Source organism: Thunnus maccoyii, chromosome 8 (assembly GCF_910596095.1).
Source record: "Thunnus maccoyii chromosome 8, fThuMac1.1, whole genome shotgun sequence".
NCBI classification, from domain to species: Eukaryota; Metazoa; Chordata; class Actinopteri; order Scombriformes; family Scombridae; genus Thunnus; species Thunnus maccoyii.
In genome coordinates, this window is record NC_056540.1 from 26622193 (window position 1) to 26643165 (window position 20973).

General features: G+C 38.5%; 1 protein-coding gene across 2 annotated transcripts in view; it reads left to right on the top strand.

The window, feature by feature from the left end:
- gria2b (glutamate receptor, ionotropic, AMPA 2b) overlaps positions 1-20973 on the top strand; it is a 56446-nt gene that overhangs the window by 18616 nt on the left and 16857 nt on the right. For both annotated transcript variants that reach the window (XM_042419431.1, XM_042419432.1), the window contains exons 3-6: positions 10163-10402; positions 18865-19061; positions 20585-20638; positions 20766-20924. In XM_042419431.1, coding sequence (XP_042275365.1) covers positions 10163-10402; positions 18865-19061; positions 20585-20638; positions 20766-20924 — 650 coding nt within the window. The remainder of the gene's footprint in view (positions 1-10162; positions 10403-18864; positions 19062-20584; positions 20639-20765; positions 20925-20973) is intronic.

A 20973-nucleotide genomic window follows, 5' to 3' on the forward strand; every position in this document is an offset into this window, starting at 1 on the left:
GCGACCTGCTGCTGAGGATGAAATAGGTGATAAAAATATTATTTTTATTAGGAAAGTCTGACAATTCTGTAGATTTATGTAAAATCGGTACAATATAATGTACATTATCCACAGCTTTCTGTTTTCATGAATTTATTGAGCACTTATTTGTTTTGTGGCTCTTACATGCTAATTCAGTCTCCTAACCCTGTCCCCTACAAACTACATTAATATGTCACTAATTTACCTTGCAAAATTAATTTTGGAGGAAATAATGTTGTTTATATTACATTCACTGGCAACACTTTTTTTCCAATTCAGGAGATGTGACATCCTTACACAGTGCAGACGTCAAGGGGAGTGATGTAGCATGACTTTGAGTTTGCGTCATGCTTTCCACGTTGTTCAGTTTAGGCCACTAAAATGTTTGGTTAAGGTTAAGGGAAGATTATGGTTTTAGTTTATTCAAATTCAACATGAAATGAGATTTTTCCCTTATCTGAACCAAGTACTTTGAGTTGACTAAACACATCCATAAAAACATCGTCAGGCTTCAAATTCCAGGAGTGAATATTGGAAAACAAATTAAATAAGTTGACAGTCAACATTTCTAGATACATTCAACATAAATGTTTTCTTAAAAACATATCCACTAATGCACATTAATTGTATATGAACATCATTTTCAGCAGACAGGGCTGCCTCGGGGCGCAGGTCAGTCGGTGACTTGTAGACTTTGTATTCGGGTACACCCCTAGTAAACGTAGCCATTCTTAAACATAACGGTGGCAGTTAGAATTCCCTCATATGAGTTATTACTTTTTGTCATTTTGGGTTATTTTGGAAGCCACAAACAAACCACCTAGTTTGTCCAGTTTTTACAACACACAAGGTCAAAGTCTACCCATTCAGAAACTATATCAGTGACAGATGTGTTCAGGTTGCTTTGACGGAAGGGGTGGTGGCTTAAAGCTGCCTTGCCAGCTGGTGACAGATCAGTTTTATATTAAAGCCCCAAAGTCCTGAAGCCTTTCACTGTGGTGAGAACAGGAGTGTTAGAGAGGGTGAGATATCTAACAGTCAGTTCTGTTAGCTGTGACCAGACTGCTGATGATCATCACGACAGTGACGTGGTATGTGTGTGTACGTGTGTTTAAGACTGATTCACCATTCTACGGGTGCACTCAGCCGGTGTTAGTCTTCTATTAAATATCAAATATGTTATCCACTGCTGATTTAATGAATGATCCCTCTGATCACTACAAATACATAAAAACCTTCTGTGAAGCCTACAATGAAAATGCTTTAATTTTATTTAACTAGTGCAGTGCCCGTTCAAAATGTGCCTGTTTGGAAAGGGCTGATCTCTCAATACCTAGAGAGAACAGCGCCTGTCCCCTAAACGTCTCTCATGCAGACTATCGATAGATGCTACAATTTACCGATACTCCCTAAACGCTTAAAATGCAGAATATCTGGAGACTACAATTTTGAGTTGAGCTGAAGTTGATCGGCTGAACTGTGGTGCCCATTTAAAATGTGCCTGAGACATCCTGCATTATATCTTGAACATACATACAAAGTTCCCATGTGTGAGGAACAGGAATAGAGCTTAACTCTCTAAACTTTTTCACTTCATTCTCTATGGTAGTTCTTATCACTACAGAAGTAATTTCATCTCTGAAAACAATGTGGGTTGTAATTATAGATTAGCCCTGCCTGTATTTCCACTTGTTGAATCCACATGCAGAAGAAGCAGAATCAATCATATTTCTGAATGTGCCTGAGACATCCAGCACTAAATCTTGAACGTACATGCCAAATTTTGTTCACACTTCACAGCTCAATAGTAGAGCTTAAGTCTCTTAAATTTTTTCAAGTCATTAACACTACAGATGTAATCCCACCTCTGACCACAATGTGGGTTGCAATGCCAGAGTGTCGCTGTCTGTATTTCCGCTCATTGACTCCACGGGCAGAGGAAGAAGCAAATCAACACTGTAGAAGCAATATTGTTTATGAGGTATTTTTATATATTTCTTGAGAACAGCTCATTCAAACAACTGCACACATCGACATTGCACTAACATGATTCCTCAGCAATCCACCTGCCAGGTATGAAGTAGATCAGATGATTCAGATGGGTTCTCGAGATATGCAAAGGACAAACATACAGACAGACAGAGATTCCTTATATATGTATATAGAGAGAGATCTCTCTCTCGTGACCATAGGTGAGGGTTGGGACATAGACCGACTGGTTAATTGAGAGCTCAGCTCTTTCTTCACCACAATGGTCTGGTACACCACCTGCATTACTGCTGATGGCTCCACCGATCCGCCTGTCAATGTCACACTTCATTTTACCCTCACTTTTGAACAAGACCCCGAGATGCTTGAACTCCTCCACTTGGGGCAGCAATTCACTCCCAACCCAGAGGGAGCAGTCCACTTTTTCCTGGGAGAGCATGACCTCAGATTTGAAGGTGCTGACTCATCCCAGGCTGCTGAAAACAGCTTTGGCTAAGCCCTGCTTCCCCTTCCTGAGTTGCCTGATGGTTTATGAAAAATATATAGGTGTGGCAGTTAAAATGGTAAACTCGGTGTGCTGTCCTAGCCTTTCTTATCCATTTTGCCTGATGGTTTGCCAGAACTTCTTTGAAGCTAACTGAAAGTCTTTCTTCATGGCCTTCCCAAACTCCTCCCGCGCCCAGCAACCATGTGAGTTGCCGTCCTTTTGGCCCTTCAGTACCCATCTGCTGCTTCAGGAGACCCCTGGGACAACCAGACCCGAAAGGCCTCCTTCCTCAGCCTGAGGGCCTCCTTCTCCTCTGGTGTCCAACAGCGAATTCTTGGGTTGCCACCCTGACTGGCACCGATGACCTTCCAGCCACAACTCTGAGCAGCTGCCTCCACAACTGAGGTCCTGAACATGGCCCACTCAGATTCCATGTCCTCAGCCTCCCCCGGGATAGAGGAGAAATTCCTCCAGAGGTGGGAGTTGAAGAGCTCACGGACTGGGGCTTCCACCGGATGTTCCCAGTCTACCCTCACTACTTGTTTGGGTCTTCCAGGTCTGCCTGGCAGCCTACCCCACCACCTGATCCAACTCACCACCAGGTGGTAATCTACTGACAGCTCTGCTCCTCTCTTTACCTGAGTGTCCAAGACATGCAGCTGCAGATCAGATCCATCATTGCCCATGTGAGCATTGAAGACCCCCAGGAGAACTATGGACTCCCTCCCAGAGACACCAAGAAAGCCATATACTCCAAACTGCTGTTCGACGCATACGCACAAAAAACAGTCAGAGTCTTCCTCCTAGCAACACATAGTCGCAAGGTGACCCTCTCGTTCCATGGAGAGAACTCCAACACCACTGCACTCAGCCAGGGACTAGTCAGTACCACTCCACCTCCTGCACTAGTTCCAGCTCCTTCCCCACCAGGGAGGTGATGGTTCACCCTGGTCTCTAAAACCAGTTTGCGATGGGATCTGGGATCAGGACGTCCAAGTCCCCGCCCCTGCCTGCTGCCCGTTTGGCAACACATCTGACCCCGGTCCTGTGGTGGGCCCACAGGGCGGCGACCTCATGTTATTTCTTCAGGCTGTGCCAAGGCCAGGCCACCAGAGAGAAGTTTTTCTTTTTTTTTTTTTTTCTCCAAAATCTCAATCTATTTTCTGATATTCCTCTGCTTATATGTTAATGCCTAAATTGACACCGGTCACACTTACCCAAAAAAGAATAGCCATGTAATAATTTTATCATGGTCAAACTTAGTAGTGTACACTATGTTTTGTTGTCTCATTTGGGATGATAATAAGTTCAGCTTTTATTCGGTTTAACACAGTTTTGACTTTAAGAGAATAAATGCCTGTCATCTGTTGCCAGTAATGCACGTCACATTTAATGCAAACACAAACTTTTTTTAAAAAAAGTGAACTTAGTAATGTTTTGTTCAAGGACTGAGCAACTTCAACTGCTTCAACTTCTCATGAAATTTCAAACTAATGCAAAACATATTAGACGTCAGCTGAAGTTGGATGTTTTATGAGCGGTTAATTTATGCAAGTTTAATCTTTGATCAGTGATGTAGCAGTAATGTAAACATTGGCTGAGTGGTGGAGATGCCTTCGGTGCCACAGTGGTGAAAATGAGGTCAGCTAATTGGGACGGCTAAATATATTTCACAGGGTGCACCTTCTCCTTGGAAGGTGATACGCAGTGCCAGAGTCACTGCTGCGACAGATTTAACATCCTGATGATAATGAGGTGATTAGGACCTTCTGATGACCAAAGAGTGTGATGAGTGCCCATACATCTGAGATAATAGGATACATGGACTACAGAAAACAGAAAATGAGAATCTTTTCTAGAATCCAGCCATTAACCTGATCCTAAGTCTAGACTGAACAATCATAAACCCGACATATCTGCAAATGAACCATCATGTTTTCTGTTTAATGCCACTATGCATACTGTATATTCTAATGCACTATGTACATACATCATATACAAATTTATTTTAATTCTGAAATTCCAGGGAGGCATACAGTACATTTTTTTCATCTTGATAATTATATTCACTATTCTCAACTTCATAAAACTTATTTTACTAAATATTTTAAATTTAGCATTATCAGCATTAAATCAGTTAATATCAAATGATCACAAATAATATGTTGACTAAATATGTATAATATGCTGAAAAAAACCTGCATTTTATATGAATGTCCTGACCAGGCTCATTAATAAAGAAATAATAAAAATAGGCATCAGCTTTCATTGGATTTTGAAAATTACAATTTCACTTCTGTCTTCTGAGTCTATGGCCACCCAAACTTTCATATAATTCTCCATGAAGGATGAAAAATGGAATAATTTTGTGGCATGTTGTGGTGTTGTCTTATCAAATCATCTTAAATTGACTTCATCTGAACTGCGTCAACTCCTCGGGTCATAATTACTATGGCCACTAGATGGCAAAAATGACACCATAGGTCATTTTTCCAGCCTGAATTTTAGACCTATACTGTCGTTTTTCTTGTGAGGACAAGTTTCGAAAGCTATCAAATGTGTTAGGAAACAGAATCCAAGGCTCTCAGTTTTAAGACCATGGTATTTTACATTCCAACCTTGTTGCTCTCTAAGCCTTTTCGATAAAGAAGTAATTTTCTTTGCAAATACTCCAATGCAGAAAGTGCTGATGCATGGCCTTCATCCAAGCCACACTTTTATAAATCTGTTTTCCTGATATACTTGTTCTTGTTCTTTTTTCAAATAACATATTTTTTCGTGACATTTGAAATGCAGCCAACAAAAACTGAATCATAACTTGCACAATGATTGTCTGCACTGTACTTGCTCTACGTCACATATTTTACATTGCCCTCATCACAGATGAAAGAATTACAAAAAAAATTGTGGGGAATTTGAGACCAACACACAGACACACACACACACACACACACACACACACACAACCAAACACAGACGTACACACAAATACAAGCACACACATATTTTGTTGTCTGCTAACTACAATGTTAGGATTACTGACAGTGTGTTTATCTTACTTGAACATTCCCCAGATTAATAAGTGTAAACTGCATTTTGAATAAAAAGATAGAGAGGGAAAACTGGGTCTAAACCACAGCTTACAGGCCCAGCAGTGAGTAATAATAAGATTTGTTTCAACATTTTGCTCATGGTGCCTAATTAGGGTGACCTCGTCAACATTAGAAAAAAAAAAAGATTTACCTTGTCAACACTAGAAAAAAATATTTACACAGTCACTTCATTTTTTTCTGTGTTCTGAGGGGAGTTTCTGAGGGCGAATACTCCCCGGTTTCATTGAAAAGCAGTCAGATGTGACAGAAGCTTAATGGCTTTTTCCACAATCCTCACTGTTTCTGAGAGCGTCTGTATGTGGCTGGCTTTTCTTCCTTAATTAAACATTTCTAAATTCCTCTTTGTAGAAACACACATAGATGCCTCGCCCATTAAAAACCTCTTGCTCTTCATTCTTTTGCTGTCACGTTCCATAGCTGGCAAAATCCTCTGAACATTCACTGCGTGGAAAAATGGGTAGTGCATTGCTTCTGGAAGTGAATTACCATATTTGGTAATAAAGTAACATGTTGTCAAACTGTTCGCTCTGGCATAAGCTGCAGCACAGTCATGGGGATATCCAGTCTCTAAGCATGAGCTCAGAGAGTTTTAATCCTAGGCAAACTCAGCAAGCTCACCAGTGAGAGTGTCAGCAAAGAAAGCCTTAGTAACATGACAATGGACAGACATGACACAGAGACAGAAAGAAACTCTACAGCTCTATTAGCATCAGGGGGTGGCAATGAGGAGCAAGATAATATATTTTATTTATTCTTTTCTGTGATGTCTGTGATCAGACTGGATGCTTCTTTTTTCTCTCTGTGAAACAATGTGAGCATTGCTAAGCATAGAGAGAGTTAAAATGGCTCAAGCAGAATTCCAGTAGATCACTTCATATGAAAAAGGGGATGCAATGCTTAAGAGAAAAGGTTGATGAGGAAACCACGGTGAAACAGGGAATTTGGGTATTTATATTATTCTTCCAATTGAGAACGGGGCACATATTTTCTACATTTTCCAGCAGCTCTTTGTAGACAGAAGCACCATGAGTGTATGCCTTATAATTTTCAGTTTTTATTTTCAGAAAAAAACTTTAATTTTATATATATTCTATTTTTTTTAAATCAGAAAATAAAATCAGTAATACAGTCAGCAATTCCTCCCCATTCTTCTTTTCATAAACAGTCTTCAGATTTTCTGAGCTCAGCTCATTACAAAAGAATGTCATTTACTGTAAACTATGGTGTCTACTGACCTCTTGCAGCAAGAGACATTATGGGGGCAGAGAATCTGGGTGAAAATCAGTTTTATGTTAATCTGGGAATTGAATTTTTTGGTGAAAATTAATCTTTGCTGAAAATTATAAGCCATAGGTAATCAGTAGTGAAAGCTATATTCAGATCCTTTACAAAAGTAAAAATAGCAATACTGCAATATTAAAAAAAATACTCTATTACGAGCAAAATTTCTGCATTCAAAATCTTATTTAATCATACTCTTACCCTTGTACTATATGTGTCTATGCCCAGGGGCCAATCATCTCATAATTCATTCATGGATTTTCACATGCAAAACTAACCAGCAACTAAAGTCGTCAATTAAATGAATATCTCTGAAACATAGTGGAGTATATAAAGTAGTCTTGTTCTGGTTCATTTAAGTGATAAATTGATCATTAAAATAACAAGTAAATGACTTTGAATGGGGGTTGATCTAATATGCCCTACTTCACTATCAGACCTACAGATTTACATCTACATGTAACCTCGTTTCATTCGCCTTCACTGAATTGTACAAAATCATTTTCTATTAGCTCCCAGTTAGACAAAACTGAAATTAGATTAGTGAGGTCTGATCTCTCTGTGGCCACATCACTGTCCACTGTCATCTGTTAAAAAGATTAGGAACAGTGCCACAGACTGATGGAAGTGATCGGACTGCCGTTAACGGTTTGTCTCGGGTGTCTGTGATGAACATTTAATTGCTTGAGTCGACGGAGCTGTAAAGATTTTGGAAGCACATGAATACTGGCAGTGGATGAAAGCTGGCCTTGCCCTCACTTATGCTGGCCCATTCTTGATGAGCTCTGCATGTTTTTTGAACTCTGAGGGGTAAAAGGCAGCGGGGGTTGAAGTAGCCTTAAGGATGGAGAAGCTGGCTTTTGATTATTGTGCGAATGGTTTGAATACTTCAGAAGAAGTGGAAAATATGAGTTTGATAAGTGAATGAACACTCTGCCATCCTCATGAAATATTGCTTCAGTGTGCAATAAACACACTTTTACATTTTTTGCTCAATTCATAAGGGATGGTATAATAAAAATAGCCATCCTATCATAGATATCCTTATTGCATCTCAACATAGAAACAAGGGAGACTAAGTGTGCTATAACTCTATGTTATGGCCACCACTTCTAATTATTTAGACTTTGTTTTTGAAAAATCATATTTTTTCTGTGAGTTTGGCGTAGTACATGGCTCTAAATACTACAATATCAATAAGTCTCAGCCACTGTTACTATGGACAAAAAGCCAGAGGGTTTTAGAGCTGTAGCAAATTCAAATGTCATTGCAGTTGACGACAAAACATTGCACCTTGGTTAACAGATTCATTCAAAATCGACCCAGAAACCAAAGTAAGTTGATTTTAGCTGTAAATTGTTTCATTTATTTTCAATCTGTAGCTTTTGTCCACTGTTAGCTTGGTGATGAATGTTTCTTACTGAAATGCACCTTGGGAGTCATAGTCAACATCTCCCCTCTCATTTTTATGTACACAGGCTTGCACCTTTAACTTTTTAACAAAAATCTGGATATTTTCTGATGTGGTTGCTCCTTGAAGTTTCATGTCCATTGATGCCTTTGATTTTCTCCAACTGTCACCTACCATTTTCTGTGCACAAAATGAACAGGACGTTTACTTGTGGAACCAGGAGCACCTGAAAAAGAATTCACTTAGCAACTCTGTTGGAGACATGGGGAGTTAGTTATAATGTGATGTGTCTGTGATCCAAGTGAATCTGTTTTGACAAAGTTCGAGAATGGAGAGAGACAGAAGACTGCAGGCTACTTGATTCATTTGCCAAAGACAAATTTTAATGAGCTGCTGTTATTGCCCCAAACGTCACTAATGAAGCTGCTCAGTGCTCAACAGTACAAGAAAGTGGCTGTGCAGAGCACTCACTGGTTGTTTGTGCGAAACATTAAAGCAGGGATTGAATAACTCTTTAGAAAACATTACTCCTTGACATAAAGTCTGAACAGGAAACCTTTAATGCATTTTGTTTTTGTTAACATTTCCTAATTTGCATGTTGCTAAGATCACAGCCTTCACTCTTCATGCTGCATAGCATGTTTACATTTCATCAAAGATAGCTGCTACTGCCAGTTCAGAAGTGGCAGGGTCCTTACAGTACTTAATATTTGATGTATGGACTCAAGTCCCCTATGTCAGCAAGTTATCCCTGTTATACTGTGGAAAAGGAAATGCCTCATTAGATTAATTACACTGGAGGACACATATGTCCAAGTCAATAAGCCTGATTAACTTACATTTGATCAATACACATTTACAAGCAACATGCCAATCTGCTGACCCCAGTACAAGTTTGAGAAACAGCATGCAACCTAAGGATTACTGAGACATTCAGTATTCATGTTTACCTTCAGTCCACAGGACCCTTTACTGGTCTGTGCATAATGAATGTTAGAGGCCGGCAAAGGTACTTTACTGTATGTGCTGGAGCATGGGTCATAAATTATTGAACAAAGGTGATTTTGCAAAGTCAACAGGATGAAAATGTAATACAAATAACCTGGATGCAAATTTACGGAATCATCATAAATGCTGGATGGATACCCTAAAAGGATCCTAACAAATGGAATGATTCAAGTTTAATGGTGTCAGAAGAAGATGTGTTAAGGATATTATATAAACTACAGTGGATACATACTGCTAATAGGTAGTAGGTAAAGAAGTGTACTGTAGCATATTTCCCCTGCCAAGTATTCTCACAGGAAAAGCCTGAAATGGTTTTCTGCCAAAACAGAAACTGAAGAGAAGACAGCACCATTACAACATATCATGGTGCAGCACAGTTGGAAATCCCAGATGAAGAATTAATGTACAGTTTTGGCGAGTGTGTGACTCATATGGCACTTCAACATCTCTTATTCCCACTGTTTCAAAAAGTCATAGGGCCACTCATAAAAGTTTCACATAGTGACTGGTGTACAGTGGATCTTTTACTGTACAATACAAGCACTCCCCTGGCAGAGCTTATGGAAAAAGCTATCCATTAATCAGCTGAAAGAGAAACTGAAAGAGACATCCCTTAATAGTTGTGTGCAGCCCTAATGTGCACTAAAGGATTGCAATAAAGGTCTTGGGGTATATACATTGTTAGTGAGTTATGGCAGAGAGTTGTAGGAATGTAGGAAGAGTTTGTTTCTAAAATTGATCTGACAAAATCGTTCCTGGCATGAAAGTGAAACATACGTTATTCAAGATGTCAAGACGTTAAGGATGTGTGACAAGCAACATACCTTAACATTCCCCTTTTCTCTGCTTCAGTCTGTTCACAGTTTTCAAGAGGAGTGTACGCCATTTTTGGATTCTACGACAAGAAATCTGTCAACACCATCACGTCATTTTGTGGGACGCTCCATGTCTCCTTCATATCGCCCAGCTTCCCTCTGGATGGGAATCAGCAGTTCATCATCCAGATGAGACCTGATATCAAGGGACCCCTCCTCAGCCTTATAGAGTACTACAAGTGGGACAAGTTTGCCTACCTGTATGACAGTGATCGAGGTAAGACACGGACACCATTATGTTGGTTTTGAAAGCATGTTTTTGAAAGCTGTGATTCACCAGTTGTGATTCACTAAAAGCTTTCACCAATGTTCTTATCTTAAAATGACATCATAAAAAGATGGGACTGACTTCTTATAGATTTAGTTGTGCCTCATGATGTGCTGTACTTTTCATTTGGGTTTGGAGAGCATGGCATTCATCAAAAGGACTCATATGGAGCTACATAACTAGATAGTTAGAGTGGACCATCATTTCCCCTCTCATGACATCCCATTATTTTCATTTTAAACTGGCATCAGTGATTGCCAGTTGATTAAAATTTGAATTATAGTCTCTATAAAGGTTGTGTTCAAAAAGTTTCTTTCCCCACAAACAACAATGTTACGTACACAACACACAGCAAATAAGTAGCACCACACATGTAAAACGAGGTAAAGGGAATTTTGGTTCATGACAAACAGCTTGTCACATTCAATCAACTATAGCACCTCCTGTGTTTGAGAGTCTGTTTTATGGAATATCAAGGGGAGGGGTGGTAGTCAGAGTCATCTCTGACATGCAGTAGAGGTGATGTGCCCTGCAGCTCTGGACTTCCACACTCATTCTAAATAGAAGCGTCATTTGTTTGCATTACACGCTCATGATATGAATATAGTGAGCACTCGGAAAATTCCATCTGGCTTCACCGCTAAAACTGTGCACATATTACTGTGCTAGACAGCAGAGAAATCAACCTTCTCTGTATGTAATCTGCAATTATGCAGACAGTTAGCTCTTGAAAATGATGCAATTGTACCAAATAAGAATTTTTAAAGAGAGACAGAGTGAGGCATAAATCATCCCATAGGCTTAGTAGGGCACTTCAGCCATCAAAAAGGCTCTTACTGAAGAGTGAATGGTTTCCTCTATTCATTTCTCATTATAATGTAAGTACATAAAGAAAAACTCCCCGATTTTGTTTTTGCACAGTATCAGCAACATAAAGCACCATGCAATTTCCAAAAGAATGCCACTGTACAAAACAGATGTTGTTTAGATTGTTTTTTTTTTTCTTGCAAGCATTTTAAAAGTCATAAATTAGTTAATTGTTACACTTTTGCACATTAGGGGAGGGGTTACAAAATCCTGCAATGGGCCCCAAAAGGCTTGATTTACTGTAAAAGACATACAGTATCTTAACCTACAGCAAAGCCATGAGTGGTGTCCATGGAAGGTTTTACTCATAGTATAGTGAGGTTTGTCTTGTAGGTTGTTTTTTAGCTCTGCGCTGCTTCACATTCAGAGAATGGACATTCATACCTGGGAGCTACCCAGTCTTGTGCTGTTGGCCTCTGGGTCAATGGTGCTTTTTAGTGAGGCGACAGATACCCCCACGCACCATGACACCAAAGACACACACACACACATACAAGCACACATCTTGTTAGTGGATTTAAAGAGCTGGTGACTGGTCACAATCTCTACCTTAATGTCAGATAAAACAAACCACCTTTATAAATCTTTTGTACATACAGAGTTTCCCCAAGATGATTAATAAATGTTTTGTAGTAGTCGCTGAAAATTAAAAGTTGTTGCAGGCATGCCGGCACTCATTATCAGTGTCCTGCCCATTTAAGTAAATGAAAGTCATTAATACAGACATGATAATGTCCTTTACTTAAAAAAATATTTTTTGGAAAACACTGTAGGCAAAATTAAAGTATCATTATGCTGAGCCTGTGCACCTTTAATTTCCATCCTTGATAAGATCATGGGCTGAGCCTGATTTTATGCAAAGGCAACCAAAGATGAAAAATTATATACCCTCAAGCAATAATATCCAGATTTACTTCATATTCAAATCTGTTCTGTCTCTATCCTTTGATTCCTTTCATCATGATTATTTTCAATTCAGCATTGATATGAATCTGGAATTAACGTTACGTGTTTTTAGGGGATATTTTCTCTACTGTCTGAACAGTTCCACATGCAGTACATGTTTTATAAGCCTGGAGATGTAAGCTTTTTTATTCTTACTTACATCAAGCTAGCATTTAACACGTGAGAGTGCCTGAATATCACATGTCAGAAAGCCATGTGTAAAGTGTACAGAAGATAAGAGCAAAAATAAAGAGAGTTAAAGGGAATACACAATTACTGCTTGCATGTTATCTCATTTTGCTGTGTCATGTAACTCTTTTCATAGTGTCATCTGCTAATTGTGATTCTGTGACTTTTACCCTTGGAGAACAATGTAGCCTCCTGCAGCACAGAGGGACCATCCAGCACCGAAAAGGAAATCTCTCCCACAGATAGAGCTCCATTCTATTTTAACACTGTTACTGCAATGAAAGCGTAGAATTAAGACCTCAACAGTATCCGGTTACAGTGGAATAACATTATCGAGTCTTTTCTTTTTCTTTCTTTCTCTCTTTCTTTCATATCTAATAAGGGTGCTCTACTTTCAGGTTACATTTTATAAACCCCATTTTTACTTCTTATTATAGAATGAAAATCACTCATTATTTTTTATTTTCAGCACTATAAAGAGGAGTTTTGTGATCCCTTTCAAAAAGCACTTTGAGGATGTTGGAATGATACCTGATGAATGCCCAAAAATGGCTTAGGAGAACATTTGAATAATGCACTAGCTTAAGGTAATAGGAAGTGAATCTGCTCAGAGAAGTGGGATCGCTACTGTCTATACACTAGTGTTTAGGCTGAATACAATTTAGTGCCAATGGCTTAGGAGGGATTTAATGCATCTTTGCTCTAACTTTCTAGTTTCACATCACTTAAACTCTCCCATTGCACCTTTTTCCCCACATGCACATACTCCGTTTTCTGTTTATCTATCTATAGCATCTCCTTCTATGTCTCTTATGCTACACCCTCCCTCTCATCTCCTTCCACCAGTTCTCCCAGCAGTCATTGCTATGTCTTCCCAGAATCAAATACTGCCCCCCTCCAAAATCAGCGGGCAGGTTTCAACCGTCTGTTTTAGATTGTCTTCCTGCTAATGCTAGCTCTGACCTGCTGTCCCTATACTGTACGTCTGCAATGGCACTAAAGGGCCTGTTGTGCATATTTCATCATTGCATGGCTGTCTAATTAGGTCAGTATGATCCACTCATTCCCATGGCAACCGAAGTATGAAGAGAGAGAGAGAGAGAGAGAAAGAGAGAGAGATTGTGACTGAGCAGGTTGGTAAATGATGCAAGGATGTGTGTGGGTGTTTCTCAGTCAAAGAGGGAGCCGAGGGAGAGGAGGCAATCGAGTTTCCACTGGTTATGATGAATTCTATTAGCACATTGAAACTAATGGCTGAACCAACACCATCATTGTCAGCTGTTGTCAGTTAGTCAGTTCAGATAATGGATGTATATCTGTGGGTGGATAGGCACTCGAAGCTTTCATTTTTGCTTCCCTTTGTCTACCTGAATGCAGATGCATTCTCAGTCAGACTTTTAGAGGTAAAGGAAAAAGAAAACAAAAAGTGAAAGGAAGGGAATGGGAAATATATTCCTTTTTCACAGTCTGGGTCTTTGGTCAGCAATCCTGCCTCCCTAGGAATCACATCCACAATCACATTGATATTAGACTATTCCTTGTCTCATGCTTTACATTCAATACACCGTTCTATCTATGCCAATGCAGGATAGTGTGCCCTTATTTTGATCTGTGTTTACATCCCCTCACAGACCTGCAATTAATGTTAACTTTTTTGTGTGTCTTTTAACTAATTGTTTTCATTAGCGTCTTTTCCAGATGGGGCAGGCAGGTGTTTTTAGTGGAAAAGCTCTAAAAACTCACCGTATGCTACGCGCCCAGAGCAAACAGTGGGCAGACAAAGTTAGTAACTAGCTATAAAACTGTTGGTAGAGAGCAAAATAGTGCAACAGACTTACATTCATCAGCAGGTGGACAGAAACACAACTCCAAATGGATGCAGTTTTGTTCTGTTGGATGTGTAAATAGGCATCTGTTTGGTTCACAGCTTGTTCCTATTGCCCTCCAAAAATCAGTTAATGGAGGTTTAACTAAGTGTAAACTATACCTTACTTTAACCATGCCTCCATCACAGACTTGGTGAAGGCCTTTCTCTAATCTTTCACCATACCGTAATTGCACAGATATTATAGGAAGCAAGAATTTATAATAACATTGGTGTTGAATGTTATAAAACCTTGTCTTTGAATACAGTATACACTGGAGTTTAACTGACTTGTCCAATATCAACATTCTTGGCTGGTGATAGGGTTGTATTATGATGTCACTCACCTAAATACAAGGTTATTGCTGCTGTCATGGTAAAAAAAAACAAAAAAAAAACAAAAACAGCACTTTTCTTATTATCCTTCTTTTATTGGAACTGAATTTACATTTTGATTGTTTTAATTAGCATGTTTTATAATCTTTAGGGCCCTGCCTTTAGATTTTTTTTTGTCAATTTAAAAAGTTGCTGAAGTCATGAACAACCATGAGAAGATGAACACTCTTTCCTTATCCCTAAGGAATAATAATAATGCACTACAGGCAATCACAAAATTCTGCACTATAACCACTTAGCAATTGATGTAAGTGGTGCTTCAGTTTGTATTATGCAGAAAGTGGACAGGTAATCCTGGGGAATGGATGTTGGACCTTTACCACAGCAGATGACTCAGGAAACAATAGCTTGAAGCAAAGAGATTATAGCTAATATGGGGCTACATTTGTAGGTATTGGATTGCTTTTCTTTATGCATTATTTATAAGCCTATTCTTGACTCATTTGAATATTTTTGCATCATATTATGCATATGCTCATACATTCACATACACATACATAAACTCACTGAGATGTTTTTGATCAATGAGCATGAAGTTAAGCTTTTACAGTCAAGGCTGCATATGCGATCACAGCGAGAGAGAAAAATAATCTTCCGACTGGGGAAGTGTACAGTGATTCCCCTATCACAGCTGTGATAACTCCATAGCTACTGTATGTCAAATGGCTGAATAACAAAAACGCTACTTTGTCTGCTTATTCTCAGCCGACCTTTTAAATCCAGGGTAACTTAGGGGTAAATGCAAGGTCACATAACATCTTTGCTTTCTAGTGCAGTGGTAGCTCTGTGCCTGTTTGAATAGATGGTATAAAGTTGGCTGCAAGCCAAAACCTAACATATGTCTCATTCTAAAAAGAAGAGATTTTTTATCCAAGGGGAATATGCATCATACAGTAGCATATGAACTGCAGAGGAAACTAGAGAAGCCAAGTCTCTGCTTGAGTCCTGGAAACGTTTTGATAATAAGTTTAATACAAGATGAATTATATGGATAGACAGATCATGTCTAGAATGCACAACAGATTAAAATAGGAATGTCTATGTGTCCAGTGCTGTACTCAGCTGAAATGTCAACTTTATACATTAATAGAGTCAAGATTTTGCGGGTATTATTACATTTGGAAGGACAGCTACAGTTTCTGGATATGTAACAAATAATAATAATGCTATGTGACTCTAGAGATGGCAATTCTAATGAATATAGTGATCCTATGAATTTTCATTTTGCACCACCAGCAAGGCAAAAGTTTCAATGTGAGTAAAATATACACATACACCAGATGGATTGGCACAAAATGTTGTACAGACATCTGTGGTTCCCACACCATGAATCCTAATAACTTTGGTGATCCCATGACATTTCCTCAACACTGTTGCACCACCAGGAAGTTGGCATTTGTAGTTCTGAGAGAAATATCTTGAGAATTATCGGATGGATAGCCATGAAATTAGGTGCAGACATTCATTATTCCTTCAAAATCAATTGTAATGACTTTAATGATCCCCTGACTTTTCATCTAGCATCATCAGTGGGCCATTTTTAAATTTCACCAATACTTTGGTTTATGACAAAATACCTGTAAAACTAATGACATTCCTATCAACTGCATCTGCATTGTGTTAAGTGCTAAATTAGTAAATGCTAACATGCTAAGCTAAGACGGTGAACATGGTTATATTATACATGCGGCGATGGCCTCTGGCTGAAACATGTCATTTTCTGTCCACAAAAAATAATAAGAAGATAGATCTGTGAGTGCTGGTGTTTTGTTTGTTTCATCCTTGTCACAACCATGCACCCGATACTCTGTTCAAGACTTGGAGCTGTGCGCATAGCTATTTTTTAGTATATCATACATGCTAAATGTCAGCATGTTAGCAATTTCATTGTTAGCATGATTTTAGCATTAGCATTTAGCTCAAAGCACAGCTGTAGCTTTGACAATACTTTGTGGCTTAACTTTGAAAACTGGGTCTATGGGTTCAACAGAATTGTATAACTAAACACCTATAGTCAACGATTTAAATGAACACCTGCCAACCAAATAGAAACAAATATTTTTCGTGACCACAGTTTAAGTATTTAATAATCCATTACAAGCTGTGTGGTTTTAAAAAAAATGCACAATGTAATAGTTTTTGGGTTTTTTTTCAGATATTTTTTATAATTATACCTACACTGGTCTAGGTAGATTAAACCACTAACAGTGATCAAAGAAGAGGTATTGTTTATAGTATATAATTTGGTCAATATAGAGTACAGTATTCTTGGCACTATTTTTCTCAACGTTGGAATAACTGTTACTTTCTTATGAGTAGGAGAAGCCGTAACATAGCAACAGCCAAAATTAGTAACCTTCCAACTATGATTATTCATTTAAAACAGTGATAAGACTGCTTCATTACAGCCCTTGATTTTCTCAAATATTGCAAATACCATTCAAAATACAAGAAACTAAATTAAAAATCCTTGATCACCCAGTGTATTAAACAATTTACAATAATACTGTGGGCCTAACTGAGTACATTATACATGTATACTATGCATTATACAAGGATAGCTCCACCTCATATACAGTTCAAAGACAATAATTGTCTAAAATTATAATTTAACCTTAACTACCATTAATACAGAATCAACATTTACTAGACGATTTTGCTTTTGTCCTTGCGTTATCCTCACTGTAAATCACTCTGAATTCTAATTATCTCTTTTAATAAGCATCGATGAAACAGTCAAATTTAACCAGACCATAATGACCTTACTGTAATTATGATGTATAGTTCACTCAGATAAAACTGAAAGACTCCATTTTCCTCCACTTTCCTCCACACCATCATAAAACCACCGCCGTGTCGCATGAATTGATTACATCTGTAATTCACCTCACTGTAGCAAGGCGGAATGAAACACTCGACCCTTTTATTAAACGACTCTCCAGCTACCCTCTGCAGACCAGGGATCAATATCAGCAGAGATTCAGCTGTGAAACAAGATAGAGAGAGGGTGATAGGAATATAAGTTAAAATAGACAGTGTGGTCAGTCTTTGTCTTTAACTCACTGCACTACAGAGCAATGGACAGGTACAACATGCAATTAAATGACTCAGACACTGCAGCTATGACTGTTTCTCACTGTATCATTTTTAGCTAAAGAATAAAGCCAAACCAAGTGAATCCAAAGGAAGATATTGACGTAAAGACTGTTTTACCACACAACCAATGCCATAAGGAGCAGGGTTCAATTGTTTCAGGTGTGGCTGAGTGCTTTGTGCAAACACATTTGTAAGTTTCCACTGGTGGGAAGCCATTGAGGTATGTAGGTAAAGGAGGTTGTCTACACCCTCCCTACAGGCCAGGAGAAGGGTTGGGAATGGGAATTGGCAACAACTTTGAGCATTACATACCATTCTTGACTTTAAAAACAGCAGATGACAAAACAATCTCCATACAGGGACCAATTAATCAGCTTGTTATGCATTAGCAAAACATTTGCTTAATGTTCATGTAAGTGTAGGTGCTCAAACTTTATAATGCAATTGAAAGCTCCAGAACAGATGAGACCCTGACTAGGTAATGCTTCAGAAAGTTGCTACAGAAAGTTGCTCAAAAATGCTGTCATAAAGCAGTCATATGAACCGTTTGTGTTGATAGAGTCAAGTGTATTGTTAGACACACTTTCCTCCCACATGTTGGTCAAGTTCATGCCAGAATACTGGTGACTCATCTTGATGAGCTCTTTATATAAGGCACTGAGTCGCTGTAAAACCTCCACAGGCTTTCAATAAGCAGACAGTGAATGCAATGCAGCAAATCTGCGATAGAAGAACTATGTTCATCCATTTTATTCAATGCATTTTGTCTTCCTTATAAATTGGTTTTCATTTATTTTCATATTTTTTTGCTGCTTCTGCCAGTTTTGTTGTCGCTCTGTTGCTTTGACTTACTTCATTTGTGGCTGCCTCCAAAATTTGTCTGTGGCTTTTGTGGCCATAATGAATCAATGAAAATGGTTTATACCCAAAACACCCAAGACATTACTGTGAAAGGTCTACTGGTTTTTCGGTAGGATTTCAACAGATACCTCTCAAAAACAACAAAAAACAAAGTATGAATTAAGTTTTGATCCCCATTCAATTTTATTCTCAGGCCTGACGACACTGCAGGTTGTTCTGGACACAGCGGCAGAGAGGAAGTGGCAGGTGACAGCCATCAATGTGGGGAACCTGAAGGATGAGAGGAAGGATGAGGCTTATCGCTCGCTGTTCCAGGACCTGGAGAACAAGAAGGAGAGGAGGGTGATCCTGGACTGTGAACAGGACAAAGTAAAAGACATCATGGAGCAGGTACAGTGTAGAGTTTCATCATCATGCTGGTATTCTGGTCAAGTAGATACCAATCGCAGAAGCAACAATATTCAGCATCTCCTAAAAATTTTGTATGCAATGCCAGCAAGTCGTGTTAGATACATACTGTATTTTGATTAGATATTTGATTAGATATGGGGGTTACTTCTTGTTTAACTTTGCTCCCCCTTTTTGATAACGTAGTGTTGCATTAGAACATTGATATCAGGCAACAAATTTTCACATTTTCACATTTTTTTTCTTTTCTGATTCTCCTCATGTTGTTCAAACCCAGTCAAGCCATCAGATAAACAAATGCAAGACTTTCACTAACTACAGGGCATTAACTGGACAGAAAATAAATCATAATTTTACACAATTAAAGCACAGAATTAGCACACTCTAATTTGAATACAGCCAAGATGAAGGAAAAATTAATAGTATCTCATTATGTGAGAATGCAATAGGAAGTATAAATTGCACTGGGAAATGATCAACGGTAATAATATTTTTTAGCAAGAGAATGCAGGATATGTTAACAACCATTGTCCTTTAATTGTTCCTATAGGACAAAAATGATATTCAGCCAAAATATATGCATCTGATACAGTACTTGGAAAAAGAACAATGTCATGGACCCAGCATTCCAGCAGATATAGAAAGGCACCACAACAATTACACTAATTGTTCATTTAGGCTGTAAACAAAACTGCAATTAAAGGCAAAACAGATGCACATAAACAGGTTATTTTTACTTTACCTTTTACCCATGAGAGAGGCTTATTGATTAGCATTTAAAGCATGTATGTTTAACAGAAGGCTGAATGAAATCAATGTCTGCAGCCTCAGCGCCTGTTTATCGGAGAAAAACAGAGTCCGCTTGGGTGGAAGTTTCTTGCTTCATGTCAAATACATTTCCGTATGAGATACAAGACGTTATTATTCAAATCTGTTTCAAGTAGTGGTCCAGACAAACGCTGGTGCCGGTCAAGCAGTGCGATTAGTTTCAGGTGTGTCATTTATGTGAGGCACTGAAATGGTCCATAACTGAGATATTTTTTTTTCTCCTGTTGCTTTACTGATAAGGGAAGTGGCTTTGGAATAGAATATCTCTGTCTAGCATTATTTGTGACTGTGAACGCCACAGTTTTTTTTTATTCAGTGATAATGGCCAGGACTGTCAGCCATGTTAGGGTTGATAGTAGAAAATTATAATGTCTGAATTTAATGGTAGATTTGTGTAGTTTGGATATTATTAGTTTTATATTTATGATTGCCTTATCTCTGGTTGTCACAGTCTTGGTTTAACAAGGAATTTGTCCTGGAAGTTGTAATAATAGTGACAGAAAATGCTTCCTTTGAAATAATACGCAGTTATTAAAACTGTTGGCAAAGTCAAAATTGTATACAAGTCAAACTTTTCAGAGGCTTTTATTAAACTATCTTGCTATAATTATTGATTTATTCTAGTGGAACGTGTCTCATATATCTCTTTTACATATGTACGTCTCATAACCCTGCAGGTCATCACAATTGGAAGACATGTTAAAGGTTACCACTACATTATAGCCAACCTGGTAAGTGTAAAATACTTCTACACGTATTGAGTGATTGTGTTATCACTTTCTATGTTTCTTCAGTTCCCTTTACTGTTATGCAGCAACCACAGTGACAATAATTGGGTTTCCATTTTCATGTTTTCAGGGTTTCATTGATGGAGACCTGTCCAAAATCCAATATGGTGGTGCCAATGTGTCCGGCTTTCAGATTGTTGATTTTGATGATCCTTTGGTGTCCAAGTTTGACCAGAGATGGGAGGCTCTTGAAGAGAAGGAGTATCCTGGTGCTGACAGTAAAATAAGGGTGAGTTTAAGCATGCACACGTCTTGTATATCTAACCTTGTATATTTGC